The sequence below is a fragment of the Typopeltis vanoorti genome, chromosome 20, assembly GCF_054136105.1.
Source record: "Typopeltis vanoorti isolate ZY-2024b chromosome 20, IOZ_Tvanoo_1.0, whole genome shotgun sequence".
Taxonomy (NCBI): domain Eukaryota; kingdom Metazoa; phylum Arthropoda; class Arachnida; order Uropygi; family Thelyphonidae; genus Typopeltis; species Typopeltis vanoorti.
Window position 1 is genome coordinate 39,139,100 of NC_143568.1, and position 15,759 is coordinate 39,154,858.

General features: G+C 34.1%; 1 protein-coding gene across 1 annotated transcript in view; it reads right to left on the reverse strand.

The window, feature by feature from the left end:
• Positions 1-15,759, reverse strand: part of LOC150095385 (glucosidase 2 subunit beta-like) — a 162,255-nt gene that overhangs the window by 125,429 nt on the left and 21,067 nt on the right. The window contains exons 4-5 of the mRNA XM_090410052.1: positions 7,608-7,665; positions 3,805-3,922 (exon numbers count right to left, since the gene is read on the reverse strand). Coding sequence (XP_090266178.1) covers positions 3,805-3,922; positions 7,608-7,665 — 176 coding nt within the window. The remainder of the gene's footprint in view (positions 1-3,804; positions 3,923-7,607; positions 7,666-15,759) is intronic.

A 15,759-nucleotide genomic window follows, 5' to 3' on the forward strand; every position in this document is an offset into this window, starting at 1 on the left:
TCATCATTAACTTTGTTTAAACAAGTGATAATAAGACTATCTCCAGTTTAATATATTTTCAGCAATTTTTGAATATTCATCCGTCCGTAAATAAGATAAAAAATCTGTTAAACATACTTTGTAACATATCCTAACATGTTTTGCAGTCTAAAATGTCAATTTTAGACTACAAAATACTGACTACTGAACAGGAAACATCAGCCTGTAAAGCATATTCTACATTATCAGAATCCAAGTTGTCATGTTTCTTCATCATTGTATTTACATCATCATAACTTTTATCTTCTACTATTGTTGCTATCTTTTGATTTTTTGACAACACTTTTATCACAGCTAGATTATGCATGTGGATGTAACAGAACTGTTGTAAGACTGGCAACAATTTTTCCTAATTCATACCTGCAGCACCATAACTGATACTTCAACTACAGCTGTTTCAAACATTTGTTTCAAAACAACAATCTTTTCTTAACTAAAGAACAGGTCTTTGCTGCAGACGAAATACCATGAATTCTTATTACTTGTATCTTTATTGGTAACTCCAGGTCTCTTTGGTAGAAATTTTCTCTAGCAAACTCACTCTTTAGAATAGTGCTGATAGAAATTCCATCTACTGTTGCAAGTTTAGCAACTAAATCATCTACTTCTAGCTGTTGTGTGAGAAATGAATACACTGGTCTTTGTTTTCTTCAGGTAAATGACAGTTGCATATCATCTTCACTGCTTTTCTTTCTTTTCATGCCATTAATGTTTGAGATGACGAAGTTCACTTTTTTTTTTTTTGATAACACTTTGCATAATGCAATGTTTTGGAAAATACACTTGATAATGGCTGTCTGATTTTTGCTATACTTTATTATAAAAAATACCACTGAGCAAAACAAAGGGATAACTACAATAAAATAAATGAAGAAAAATTAGTGTTATTCAAAAACAACTATTAATAATTAAATATTTATAAGTATTTTATTAACCTCAATTTCATTCGCCATATGTATGCCCTCTATCCAAAAAGAAACTGAACTTTTCGAAAATAGAAGAAACTAGTGGCACCACCTGTTGTATCCTTTTGTTGTTGAAAGCGGCAACCTTCATTAGTGTTGTGTCAACTGTTTATGACATTTGTTTCATTAGAAGCCGAGTTATAGTGCCAAGAGTGACAGTATGTTTTGACAAATGGTCGGAAAATGAGCTTCAAACAGAGAGCTGCGAATGAATTTTGTGTTAAACTTGGTAAAAGTTTTATCTAAACGCACCAAATGCTTCAAAAAGCATATGGTGATGAATGCTTATCATGTACTCAAGTTTACGAGTGGTTTAAGTGATTTCGAAATGGTGGTCGTGAGACTCTTGAGAATGACGAAAACTGGACTGAGTGAAGTTAACATCCAAAAAGTGTGTGATTTCATCAAAGAAAATCCTAAATTGTCTGTGAGATTGATTGAAGATGAATTGGAGATTCCAAAATCAACTCTGCACAATATTTTGACTGAGAGTTTGAGCCTTCGTAAATTGAATTCAAGATTTGTTCTCCACAAGTTGACTGACGACCAAAAAAGCATCGAATTGAACACTGCAAGGACCTCATTAAAACCGCTCATAAGGACTCAAACTTCCTTGAAACGATCGTTACTGGTGACGAAACGTGGTGTTTTGAGTATGAGCCTGAAACAAAGCACCAGCGTACTGAGTGGAGACCACCAGAATAGGCGCATCCGAAAAAAAGTCGCTTGGAGAAGTCAAAAGTAAAGACAGTGCTGATTTGTTTCTACGATTCCAAGGGCATTATTCACAAAGAATTCATTCCACCTGGTCAAACGGTCAATGGTGAGTTTTATCTTGACGTTTTAAAGCAATTGATTGCGAGAATTTGTTGTGTATGGCATGAATATCGTGATGCAGGCAGCTGGTCACTTTTGTACGATAATGCACCATCTTATCATTCGAACAGAGTTCGAATGATAAGATGGTGCATTATCGTACAATGATAAAATGAATGATCAAACACACAAACTTGGTTTTTGAGCAAAAACCAAGTTTGTGTGTTTGATCATTCACCGTATTCATCTGATTTAGCATCTTCCCCAGACTTCATTTGCCAATGAGAGGAAAGCGATACACCATTGAAAACGTTCAAGCGGCAGTAACTATGACCCTCAACAGTATCCCAAAAACCGATATAAAAAACTCATTTAACGAATTAATTGACCGTGCCAAACGCTGAATCGAAGCTGAGGGAGAGTATATTGATTGAAATAAATGATTTGAATAATTATAATTGGCCTGTGATTTATTTTCTATCAAAAGTTTGGTTTCTTTTTTGATAGAGGGGTGTATAGCACATACATGCAACTGGGATTACGGTGAACTTTAGGGATATTCTATTTCATTACTTATACAGTGAGAATAGGGAATTTCAGATCAGAAAAGATTACAATTTTGAATTTCTCAGGAAATATTTTTAGCATTCAGGAATTTTAAAATTACAAATTTTTCCCAGAAATTCTTCAGAAGGAACCCTACCCTGTATACTCTTGTATCCTGAACAAGTGTAATGATCTCGCTATCGACAATAATCAATACGGCTTTTCATACTTCTTGAGTGTTCTTCCATGAGATTTTATACACAACTTTATGTTGATAAATAGTAATGAACAGTCCACATTTTTTGTAATGAATCCATGTCCTGAAAAATCCAAAATAATCATTTCTTGTTATTACTAGCTTTGTTCTTTTTCTCTTAATTCTCCCAGCATATTTATGGATGCCTAGTATTCATTTCCTACTCTCCTGTTTAGATATCCAGCAGCTCTATCTACTGACTTGAAAAATTCCCCTACTTCTTCCCTATCAGAACCTTTTCTGTGGGACCACCCATTACAGCACAAATGTGATTTACTGTTCATCCCATTTTGAAATCGGCCAATATCACTTCTTGAATCTGCCTGCAATTCAAGAAGGTTATCTTTGTTTTAGTGAGAATACTATGACTTCTCACTACTGCCAGAATATAGCATCTTATAGTTAACACAGCGTTCCCTAATAAGTCTGTTAGTTTTTACTACTTACTCTGTTTTACAATGATAATGTCTATTTTCAGTTCTGCTGAGGTGAATCTGTTGTAGTAGCTGTTCAGCCCAGATCCCTGAAAAAAAAGTAGGAGGGAAGTCTTCTTTATCTGGCAATTCCTCAATTGACATGACATTTTATTATGTGTGCTATCAATTTTTGTTTCTGATTTTTGCCAATGCAAAATGCAATTTTGTCAGTCTAGCTATGTTCATTCGATATCCAGGTGGATATCTAATAACTGAATGCACTATGTGATGGTGAGGATTAGTCAGTTCTCTGCATTTATTTCTTACAGGGTGCATGGGAGTGTCCTTCAGTTATATGGTTTTGACTTTTAATTGATGCTAAGTCTAAGATCAAAGGATCCAAACTAATTGGTGTCATTCTGGTCACTCTGTAGGAGAAAGAGTATCAATGTGACAATTTTATTTTAACACATAAAAATAAGCAATTTGAAGATACAGTATCTTATACAAAGTTTACTAAATGAGGATTTAAGACAGTGGTGTTTGCAAAATTTTGTCTGCTTGCATATCAGTACTGCTCATACACTTTAAGTCCTTATGCATTGTATGTATAAACAGTTTCAGATAAAACCTAAATCTAATGTGATTTTTTTAAAAGTTGGTAGCACACAATATATAGTTGAAAGATTAATGTGAACTACACTTTCACAAATTAACAATGTATTATAGGTTCTTAGTATTATTACTATCCTATTCATTTACAAACCCTATTATCTTCTTTAATTTGTTTTCCTTGTTGAGCGTACTCTTTCCATAATGTAAATCCTTTCTGATATAATTCCTGTTGCTTTTCTGCTTCCTCTCTAGCTATCTTTCCAAGGTCACTGTAACATAAGTTAAAAGAATGAATATTATATAATAACTAGAAGAGGAAAAAATTTCTCACTATCACAACAGTGAATTTTAAAAAGCTAAAAGCTTAATGTTCAAACATATCTCTGAACAGATGCCTTTACACTGAAAGTATTTTTTTTTTTAAACAATGTACTTTCTTATTAAATACCACATACATAATCAGTTATGCTTAATAACTAAAGGTGATTTCAGAATATACATATGCATGTTAACTAACATAATATCTGCAATGATTCAAGAAATATTTTTCTCCTCATGGGACACTTGTCCATGGTGGAGGGGAGTACTATTAAAAGACCAGTACAATCACACTCTGAGTGACGGTACTGGCCCTTTTCATTCTTCCTCTTTTCTTTGCTGTTCTTCCCATATTCTTTGCTCTATTTCTCATAAGTCTTTTACACTGTCCTGTATTCTGGACCACCATTGCTGGGATCCAACACCCTGCCACAGTGTGTGTGGTCTTGGATGGTCTGGCTGAATTAATCAGCTTGTGCACTTGCCTGCAAGGATCAATGCTGTTGCAGTAAGTCTCTCACCCCATGGTCTGGGATTGGGACCTAAGGACTGCTGTGGTGCTAGTATAGCATCTGGAAGAGCCCTGATGTTCCTCTCCTGAGCACAGTCGTTGCTTGCCAGTGAGTGAGCACGTGTGATTTCATAGTGAGTGCGAAGCTCTGGAAGCGAACAAAAAATTTTTTGAGCATGAATTTTTCAGGGGCCCTTCACAAGGTCCCAACAAAGTACTGATACTGTAGATGCATCTCTTGATTACAGAAATAAAAACAAAAGACATATGACAACAGTATAAATATGCCAGTTTTTTTTGCATCATTCATGCAATAGGTGTAAAGCCAATAGGGAAAATGTCACCCTTCTTTATTCAAAAGAGTTTACGAGGACTGACAGGATCTAAAAGAGCAGTTTAAAAAAAAAAATCTTGTAATATCCTTGTGGAAACATCATCTCAGCAGACTCAGAAAAATTACTCAGTGCATCAACAGGTGGAATACCAATTACAGTAATACCTCATAAATCACTACTCTTGTAAAGGAGATATCATAAGATTGTAGTTTTTTTTTTTTTAGATCCTGCCAGTCCTTGTAAACCCTTTCGAATAAAGAAGGGTGACAAGATGCACCTCATACCAGTCACTTCCTTCCTGACCTTTAAGCTCTCAGGAAATATGCTGAGGGCTTAAAGATCAGGAAGTGATTAGTTATGAGGTGCATCCTGATATACCAGTGTCCAAAAGCTAAGGACAAACTACATTTTTACCTGTATATGAAAATATTTTCATGACTACAGTCAAATGTGAACATAAATTTATTGCCAACATACTAATATATTATATTACACAAAAAATATGTTATAAATTTCGTACAAATTAAATTGCAATACATTTTTGGCAAAAGTTAGAAATTTCCTAAGGACGTAGTTAAGGAATTAATGTAGAGTGCTTACAGAAAACTATGTGGAGACACATTTCAGTATGGAATATGTCCACTCAGAACTGCAATGTAGCTCTCAATGTCATACTATGCTTAGCACCAAGTGATTCAGGAGTTCTTCAGACAAACTGGCTCATTCTTCTTTCAGAGCAAGGATAAGGCCTTGCTTGTATTCTGGAGGGGAATTGCGAGAAGTATGATAGTGCAGTATGACCTTTGCTATTCTTGCACCAATAAACCATAAATCAACCAATCCAGAACCAGTGTTTAAGATATTATCAATAAAATTCATTAAAGAGGCTAAGCTAGTAATTCTTCATTATGAAATCATTACTAATATTCTTTTAATTTCAATAAAATTAATGATTCACCTGGAATTGCTGTGTTTTGATTTATGGTCCTTGATACACACACAAATAGGTCATCCTAATAACGTTCTCTTTGAACTTCTGCACAGATGACTCGTGTAAATCACCTTCTATGCCTACTAACCAAAAACAGTGCACTGCATGATTTCTCTTATTTATCAACAAAAAGCCATAAGAATTCTGAATGGTTTAAATAACAAAAATTCTACTGGTCCTCCACCCATTATGCTAAAAACCTGTTCTAGAAAAATTAATGGTTTAAATAACAAAAATTCTACTGGTCCTCCACCCATTATGCTAAAAACCTGTTCTAGAACTAATATCCCCCATCAATCCTATGTTATCTTTATACTCTCTCTCTCTCTCTCTCTCTCTCTCTCTCAGAGTTAGCTGACATTCAACCTAGCTTGGAAGAATATCTATCAGAGGTTTGGACTTTGGTGATAGGTTTGGTTTGGGGACGTTGCCAAAAGTGCTGATGTCAGAAGGATGCCAGTGGCAGGATATTTTATCAATTATCAAACTACAAAATGTACTTAATCAATTCCAAAAAGTTGTTCATGCTGTATTTCATAAGATCAACTTGAATCCTTCTTACAAGCTTATATATTTATTTAAAATAAATATGCCATACAAAGTATCATACAGGTCAGAGAAATAGGTAGATCAGTAGAATAATACTGAGATCATAATATACTTTTTGTTTCATAAATGCCACTGCAGGGATCAAAGAAATAACTGCAGAAAGACCGGTCGGAGCCTCTATATTTCTTGTAAAATAAATAAAAATTAATGGCTTCTTCACATTTGAAATATCTGAGAGGCTGCTTATTCCAATAAGCTATCCCTCATATATTTGTCATACGCCTTATGAGATTAGATCGCAAATATGCAACTTAATTCAATTACAATAGATTTAAATTTGCACATTATATTTTAATTTCACTGCATATTAATAACTTCATGTAATGAAAAAATAAATTAATTAAGTAATATTCATAATATTAAAATATCAATGTTATGAATGTGTATACAGGTTCTTAAACTGGCTGTGGTCATTTGGTCAATGCTTTAGCTTCTGGTTAGTACTAACTAATTTTATTTCCGATGATATTAGTATAACAGAAATGAAAGAATGTTCTGAAATACCTATTTTTCATCTGTAAACTTTTTCATCCTATCTACAAATCAAGTAAACTCTCAACGTAATCCATCTAATAAAACCATCTCATAACATTAATCGTGTGTACCTTGATATATGTATATATAATGTGTGTGTGTATACCGGCTGGGTTGGTCGAGTGGTTAAGCATATCCGCTCTCCAGCCAAAAGGCCACAGATTCGAATCCTGCCATGGGCATGGATGTTTGCAATTGTCTGTGGAAATACTAGTGCTGGTGGTGGTGGGTGTTAGATGGCATTGGTGTAGTTACGGTTAGTTGTAGTTGGTTTGAATAAGTGGTGGAGACAGAGTTGTAGAGTAGGTGTCATGTAATAATAATAATAAAAATATATAGTATATACATACTATTTATCACCATTTGGAGAAAGAAAGATCCTAAATGAATTCATTAAAAAGTTAATGACTGCTTTTTCTTTTTTAAGGCTCTCATTAACCATCCAGAAACCTTGCATATCTTATGAAAAATGAGTTTTCTACACATTTATTCAATGATCCTCAAACATCCTTAATTATGTATAATTTCACTCTCTGCCTTCCTACATAAAAATAATCTGCACCTAAATGTTTTAAGCAGCAAGATAGTTTTTTAAAAAAAAATGCAGGTATACATATATTAAATATATAAAGTAGTCAAAATGAATGTTTACTTACTGACAATTATTTATACAATCTGCACTACTGTTGTATTCATCACTTCCATCACAGCAGTCTGTAGTGAAAAACAGGAAATGGTATGTTACAAGCAGTGTCAGTCTTCCCTAAAATTATCTTTACTAAATATATATATTTATATATATATATATATATATATATATATATCACTTAAAGGTTTATGAGAACAGCCTTGATGCTATTAATTCACTGGTGAGTAATATTGCATACATTGACAAGCCTGATCTCTTCCTCATACACAAAGTAATATTTCTTTCAAATGTCATGCCATTGTTTCATTATGAATATTGTGAACTATTATTTACCTTCTTATTTTAGCAAAATGTGATCACTGGTTTTACACAGTTCTTATTGTAAATTACTCATGCACAATATTTAGTTAAAAAAAAAAGCAAGATAATTGGGAGAACACCCATTGAATGTTGGGGATTCTGACCCAACATTCAATCCTCACCTTCTCATAGTGCAAGCCATTACTTGGGTAATAAATGATAATAAATGAATTAGATAGGCTGGAAATTTCAGGCTATCCTAATTAAACTGCATTCATAATTTGTATGATGATTAAATGCGATGCCAACTAGGACACTCACTGCCAGATTAAACAAGGCTTTTGTGATTTTCAATGAAAAGTCATTTATTGGAATAACCTCCCACCAATCAAAATTAAAGATAGACACTATCAACATAAGAAACATCAATTTGCATGTTTCTCAGTGTAGAGAGAGTGTTATCCAGCTGTACAGGTTAACATGCAGCAGGGAGATTATGAGAACTGTGTAGCTGCAGTAGCACTTCACAAGGTTGGAATGCAGCCACCTGCTACTTTCAGCATGTTAAAAACACATGGAATCATTAGGATGTTTGTGTATCAGACTATTCATCATTATAATAATACAAAAAACTTATCTGACCATCAAATAACAGGTTGACCATGCTGCATCAGGATGCAACAGCGTGTGAGAGTTGTGAAGGCATGCCTCTGCCGTAATCCTGTGAGAATGCAGAAAGCGATGTTGCGAGAAATGAAAGTTTCACAGAGAACAATGTCACGTGTACTAACTGATGACCTGGGGATGAAAGTGCACTGCCGTTCTGCTGGACACTTCCTAACACCGTAACTTATGTGGCAGAGGAAGATAAAATCAAACGTGATTCTACAATGGTATGTGAACAAGAGAGACATATCCTCTTCACAGATAAGATTTTCACCACTGAAGAGTGGTTTAACTGCCAAAACAATCAGGATGGTCACATAGCATGTGCCATACCACCCAGGATTTAGAGGTCATTCCCCCCCTGCATCAGTGATGTTTTTATGGGGGGGGAATGATGTATCGGGGGGGTGTAGATTCATTTCTGTGAGAAAGAGGTCAAAACTTCTGGCAAAGTGTATCAAGACACCATGCTGGAACCCGTGATACAGCCCTTGAACAACACCTTGTTTCACAGTAGCCAGTGAGCCTTCCAACAGGACCTCAGTCCTGCACACAAGACGAGGATCACACTATAGTGGTTGGAGACAAATGTGCCCAACCACACATCACCATCTGATTGGCTGGAAGTCCTGATCTGAATCCATTGGACTTCAAATTGTGGTCAGAGATTGAGAGAGTAGCCTGCAAGAAACGACACCCCAGCTTCACCAGGTGGATTTGGAGTGAGTAGTGGCAGTGTTTACTTGTGCGTGCTACCATTGATATAGGCCTCACAGACTTTGAGCATGAATAAAAGCAAAAAAGGGAGACTTTTCAAACAGTAAGTGCTGCTATATGCATGTTATACATGTGGTGTGTATGTGCTGAAAACTATAAATAATTTACTGATAGATTACTATAAATAATTTACTGATAGATTAAAGGTTTATGTGCTGTTCAAGTTGTAACAATATTTATGGCTAGATTACATAATAAGTAGCTATTAGTATTCAATACTAAACACAACAATAAACAGTACAAGAAAAGGCCAAAGCTTTATGTATAAAGGAGCTAATCCCCTTTTTTAGCCTATTTTTAAAGCTTCAAATTAAACATTTACCATTACTAATTAAATTTTGTCATTGAACAAAATATTACCTGAAAAATAAATATCTATAATTTGTAAGCTGGAAGGTGATCACTATTTGATGTAGTTTTTAAGTTGCTTATTTGACATTTTATATATTAATGTATATTTGATATAGTCATCATCATCATCATCAAATTCCTGCCATGTACCCTCAAGGGGTGTACAGGATATGACAGTACTACATGAAAACATTACATCATTACTAACTTCCTATCTACAATTTTCCTCCAAATCAGTCTGTTACTTGTCAAGACTCCAACATTATCAGATCTTATATTTCTATCGGCACTTTGTACCGTATCAATCCACCTATATCTTGGTCTTCCTCTGGGTCGTTTTCCTGCCAACCTGGCAGAGAACACTTGTTTTGCTAAGCTTTCCTCTCCCATTCTATTTAAGTGACCATACAACCTGAGATTAGCTCTGCTAACGCATTCCTGGATGCTGACAATGTCAAGTTCTTTCCTAATATTCTCATTTTTAATATGATATTGCCATTGATGCCATCTGTTCATGCCTATAATCTTTCTCAGGACTCTCATATCTGCGGTCTCTAGTCTTTGGTCAAGTGTTTTACATCTGACCCAGCTCTCAGATCCATAAGTTAAAATTGGTTTGAACACAGTCTTGTATACAGCTAATTTAGTGTTCCGACTAATTTCTTTCTTATTCCATATGAATTTATTCAATTGACTTCCCACCATACCAGCTTTGCTGATTCTGTTGTCTATTTCTATATTTAGTTTACCATCTTCAGTAAAAATTGTGCCTAAGTAGCTGAAATGTTTTACTTGTTCCACAGGTTCTCCATTCACAACACAGTTGACATTTTCAATGATTCTGCCTATTTTCATTGTCTTTGTCTTTTTATTGCTGACCTTCATACCATATCTATTACAACAGCTATTCAATTTAGTCAGAGAATCTTGCAGACTTGTAGCGGATTTATTTAGAAGTATAACATCATCCGCATAAAGCAAACAGCTAACATTAACATCTCCAATTTTGATATCAGGTTTAATACCACATTCCTTCATAATGTGATCCATATAGATAATGAATAACAGAGGGGATAATGTACATCCTTGTCTCACACCAGATTTAACATTAAACCATCTTCCTGTACTTCCTTCAATTCTAACTGCCGACTTACAACTCAAATAAAGACTAAGTATTGCTTGATATAATGCCCCATTGACACCATATAACTGCAGCGTATTGAATAGCTTCTCTCTTGGCACCTTGTCATATGCCTTTTCCAAATCGACAAAACTTAAATACAGATCTTTGTTATATTCCCATGCTTTCTCGACTATTTGTATTAAAGTGAAGATCTGATCCTGACAGCCTCTATTTAGCCTGAATCCAGCTTGTTCTTCACCAAGCTTTTCTTCCACAATTCTTCTCAACCGTTTCTCAAGTATACTTGCATAGATCTTGCCAGGAAATACCTCTGTAATTCTCACATTCAGTTTTGTTTCCCTTTTTATATATGGGTACTATGAGAGCTCTACTCCAATCATCGGGAATTCGTCCCTCTGTCCAGGCTTTCTGAACTATGCAGTGCAGCCACTGTAAGACTCTTATACCACCATACTTCAGCATTTCTGGTCGAATATCATCTACTCCTGCTGCCTTTCCACATTTCAAGCCTTTGATGGCTTTTTCTACTTCAAGTATGGATATGTATTCCTGACTGCATGCCTGGTCAGTGTTTTTTATCACTGTGCTGTCATCACTGCTTGTTTCATTTAGCAGTTTTTCAAAGTAATTACTCCATACTTCAAGGATATCTTTTTCTCCTGTTTTCATTTCACCTTTATCATCTCTAATTCCTTTTACAGCACTCTTTCCTCCATTCCTAAGCTTCTTCAACAACCTCCAGAATATTTTGCCACCTTCTTGATATTTATTTTCTATATTCTTGCCAAAGTCCTCCCATGACTTATGTTTAGCTAGTTTTACACACTGTTTAGCTTTCTTACATTTGTCTCTGTATTCTGTAAGAGTAAAAGCTGACTTATTTGCGAGGAACTTTTGATATGCTTTCTTCTTTTCCTTCACTGCCTCTTTAACTTCCTGTGTCCACCAGGGAGTTCTGATTTTTTTATCCTTGCACACAACCTCACCACATGCCTCTCTGGCAGAATCAATCAATGTTTCCTTCAGAGTTTGCCACTGAATCTCCAAGGTTTGATTCCTGTTCTCAAACTCTTTCATTTTCTTTTCAATAATCTTTCTGTATTTTAGTCTACAGTTCACATCTGAGAGCTGCTCAACTTTTATTCGCTTTAAAACTTTCTTACATGTTATTATTTTCGATATGAAATTCAATTTTATCCTGCTCAAGACTAAATAGTGATCACTTCCAATTTCAAATCCTCTGTACACTCTGGTGTCCTGCACCAGGGAGAAAACATCACTATCAACAATAACATAGTCAATGAGACTTTTCTTATTCCTAGCCTCTTCTCTCCATGTGAATTTGTGCACAATTTTATGTTGGAACATGGTGTTAGTAATAACCAGTCCATGTCCTGAGCAGAAATCCAACTTATATTTGCCATTATTATTAGCTTTGCTCTTTTCTCCAAATTTTCCCAAAATATTTTTGTATGTCTCACAATCATTTCCTACTCTACTATTTAGATCCCCAACAAGGACCAACTTTTCCTTTTTCATTGTGTCAGTTGCTTTTTCTAAAGCCTCAAAAAATTCCTCCACTTCTACCTTAGTAGAACCTTCTGTGGGACCATAGGCACAAATAAGTCTCATTGTCCAGTTCCCCATTCTCATATTTGCCCACATTACTCTACTTGAGACTGACTGCCATTCAAGAAGATTAGCCTCGTATTTTGTGTTGAATACTATGGCTACTCCTTCTTTTCCTTGATTGTCATTGCCTGAATATAACATTTTGTATTTATTGCTCAGAAAGATCTCACCAGTTTTGGTCTTTTTTGTTTCAGTCACCCCTATTATGTCGATCTGGTACTCATCTAATTCCTCAGCTAGCTCCATTTCTTTGCCATTCAGGCTTCTTACGTTGATAGTACCGATCTTTAACTCTGGTGATGTTGAGTTGGGGTTTGTTTTCAGATTTGTTCCAGTAGCTGACTTTTCGCTGTTCGCCCTGGTTCCCTGGCGAAAACAACGGGGGCCTTGTTTAACCGGGCGACGCCCCAGCCGGCATGAAATTTTGTCATGTTGTACCATCATTTTTTATTTTGGTTTAACCAATAAGAATACAATTTGGTCGGCTAGATCCAAAATTGCCAGCCCATCCTCGTTCGTTCAGTATCAAAGTAGATACCCAACAGGGTGCACCACGAGAAGGTGAGGATTGAACATTAGGTCAGAAGCCCTGGTCGGTTCTCCACATTCCTTTAAAGGCTATGTGGAGGTCTCCTCTCAGTTATACAGCTTTGACCCTTAAGCACCCCTATTTGATATAGTTCGCTCACCAATTAGAGATCCCTCGACACTTCTGTGCATGTCAGAAAAAGGAGAATCCATTCCGATAATAGGGTAATCAATCTGTCTTCTGGGATGAGTTTGTTTATTATTACAGGTTGGAAAATTTAGCTTTTCTGTTGGATCCTACTTCTTCTCAATCTATACTTTGGATCCGACATATGGTTATTACGATGTTCTTAACTAGTTGATAGGTTGCAAGTTGATTTCTAATTCAAATATAAAGAAAATTTATATTTAAAGACTACACCACTTTATATCTGAATTAGTTCAAGAATTGAAGATAAACTAACTCTCAACTACCCTTCCTTTATATGTTATTATTGTATATACTGGCCGCGAATATTTAACTTACTTAATTTACCTGATTTGGTTCGAATATTTTATGAATGGTGCAGTAAAAAGAGATTCAGGCAAAATACAACTTTTGATTAACAAAAACAAACATTTAATTTTTTAAAATCACAAATTTTACACTTAACTTCAAATCAGTAATTAAGATATCACAAACATTTCAGCTTCTCTGATAAGTACAATCATACAAACTCAGACAATGGTAAATCTGTTATCTCTAGCACAGTCTTCTCACAGTTTCTTAAGTTCCAAAAACAATAAAATCGCATAAACACCACTTTACAAGAAAAACACTTTTAAATTTACACTTCAGCTAATCTTCGCAATAGTTACTGTTAACATAAGGAAATTCTAGGATGAAACACACTCACATCTCTGCATAGGAATATTAATGGTTGGAATGCTCTTACCGATAATTTTCTTCTTCATTAACTTACACACAAACACTTTTAATAACTGTAAACACCTTAAACATTAAATGGCACTCATTAAAAAAAATTCTTCTAAGCAATAACTGAATTAATCATCAGTCACAATACACATAAACAAACGTTCTTGCATGAAGTACCACTGATCACTTATGAATTAAGGCAATACACAATAATTCCTTATCTTGAGGTTTTATATGCACAGTTGTTCATTCCTCCTGCATTCAAATAATTCTTTAGGCACTATAATTATAAACACAGCTAACAGTAAACTTCAACTTTACAGCCTCTACTATTTCTAGTAACTTCGTACTTTACTTCAAGGTTCCGTATGTCCTCGAAAGGTCGGCGCTGAAATTAAATCTCAACTCTAGTATTGCTATTCACTCAGTAGTCACTCAGCTGTCTTCAGTAGCTATAATTGTCATTCTACAACTTATTAGCTAACCACCTCTCGACTAGTAGACTTTATTTAGCTGCTTGAGCGACTTGCCGACTCTCTATTATCGCACTGTGATTCCCGAATGCCAAATTAGAATATCCTCTGATTCCAACCGAATGCTAATCCTCTCTCTCTGTTTCCTTTCTATCTTTATTTTCAGCATTCTTCCTTTTTTTATATCCATTCTTCTTTCCGCCTAAATTGTTCTCGTGATCTCTTTAACTAAACATCAGCTTTTCTCCCTCACGTACTGTTCCAACCAAACACGTGCAAGCTATCTAACATACGTTTCCATGACAACAAAACATAATAAAATTGAGGTATTGCATAACGCTAAACTTCTACAAATAGGAATAAATAAAGAATATTTACATTTCAATTAATGCGCAGTTAAATTATTAAATACAAGTTCTTATAATATTAATATAGTAATGAATAAAATAGCTTAATAATATTTAATACAGTCTTTTCATTATTAATACATATATCTTTGATTAATTAATTAAATATTAGATAAAATTAAAAGGTAGTTATATGAATATTAAATTGTAAAATAAGTTGTTTACATTAAATAATATTTACAAGTCTAGCCCTTGTGATAGAAGATCATGTTGGATTCTGAAACAAATAATTATTTAAATCTCTATATATTCAGAATCCAACATTTCTTTTATGAACATTGTAGTTTTTAAAGTGTATATGATATAGTTCGAAAAATGTATGTAGAGTATTAACAAAATTAAAAAGGTATAGCATAAAATTTAATAAACCAAAAATTTAACTAAGTTTATTTTTAAGAAAGTTTTCTATAAAATAAAAATAATTATACAGAAAAACAGAAATTTTTTTCAAATGAACTTAGATATTCTAAACTTACAGTTGAGAGAACTGAGACACTTTATTAAATACAAGTTCTTATAATGTGAATATAGTAATGAATAAAATAGCTTAATAATATTTAATACAGTCTTTTCATTATTAATACATATATCTTTGATTAATTAATTAAATATTAGATAAAATTAAAAGGTAGTTATATGAATATTAAATTGTAAATAAGTTGTTTACATTAAATAATATTTACAAGTCTAGCCCTTGTGATAGAAGATCATGTTGGATTCTGAAACAAATAATAATTATTTAAATCTCTATGTATTCAGAATCCAACATTTCTTTTATGAACATTGTAGTTTTTAAAGTGTATTTGATATAGTTCGAAAAATGTATGCAGACTATTAACAAAATTAAAAAAGGTATAGCATAAAACAAAAATTTAACTAAGTTTATTTTTAAGAAAGTTTTCTATAAAATAAAAATAATTATACAGAAAAACAGAAATTTTTTCAAATAAACTTAGATATTCTAA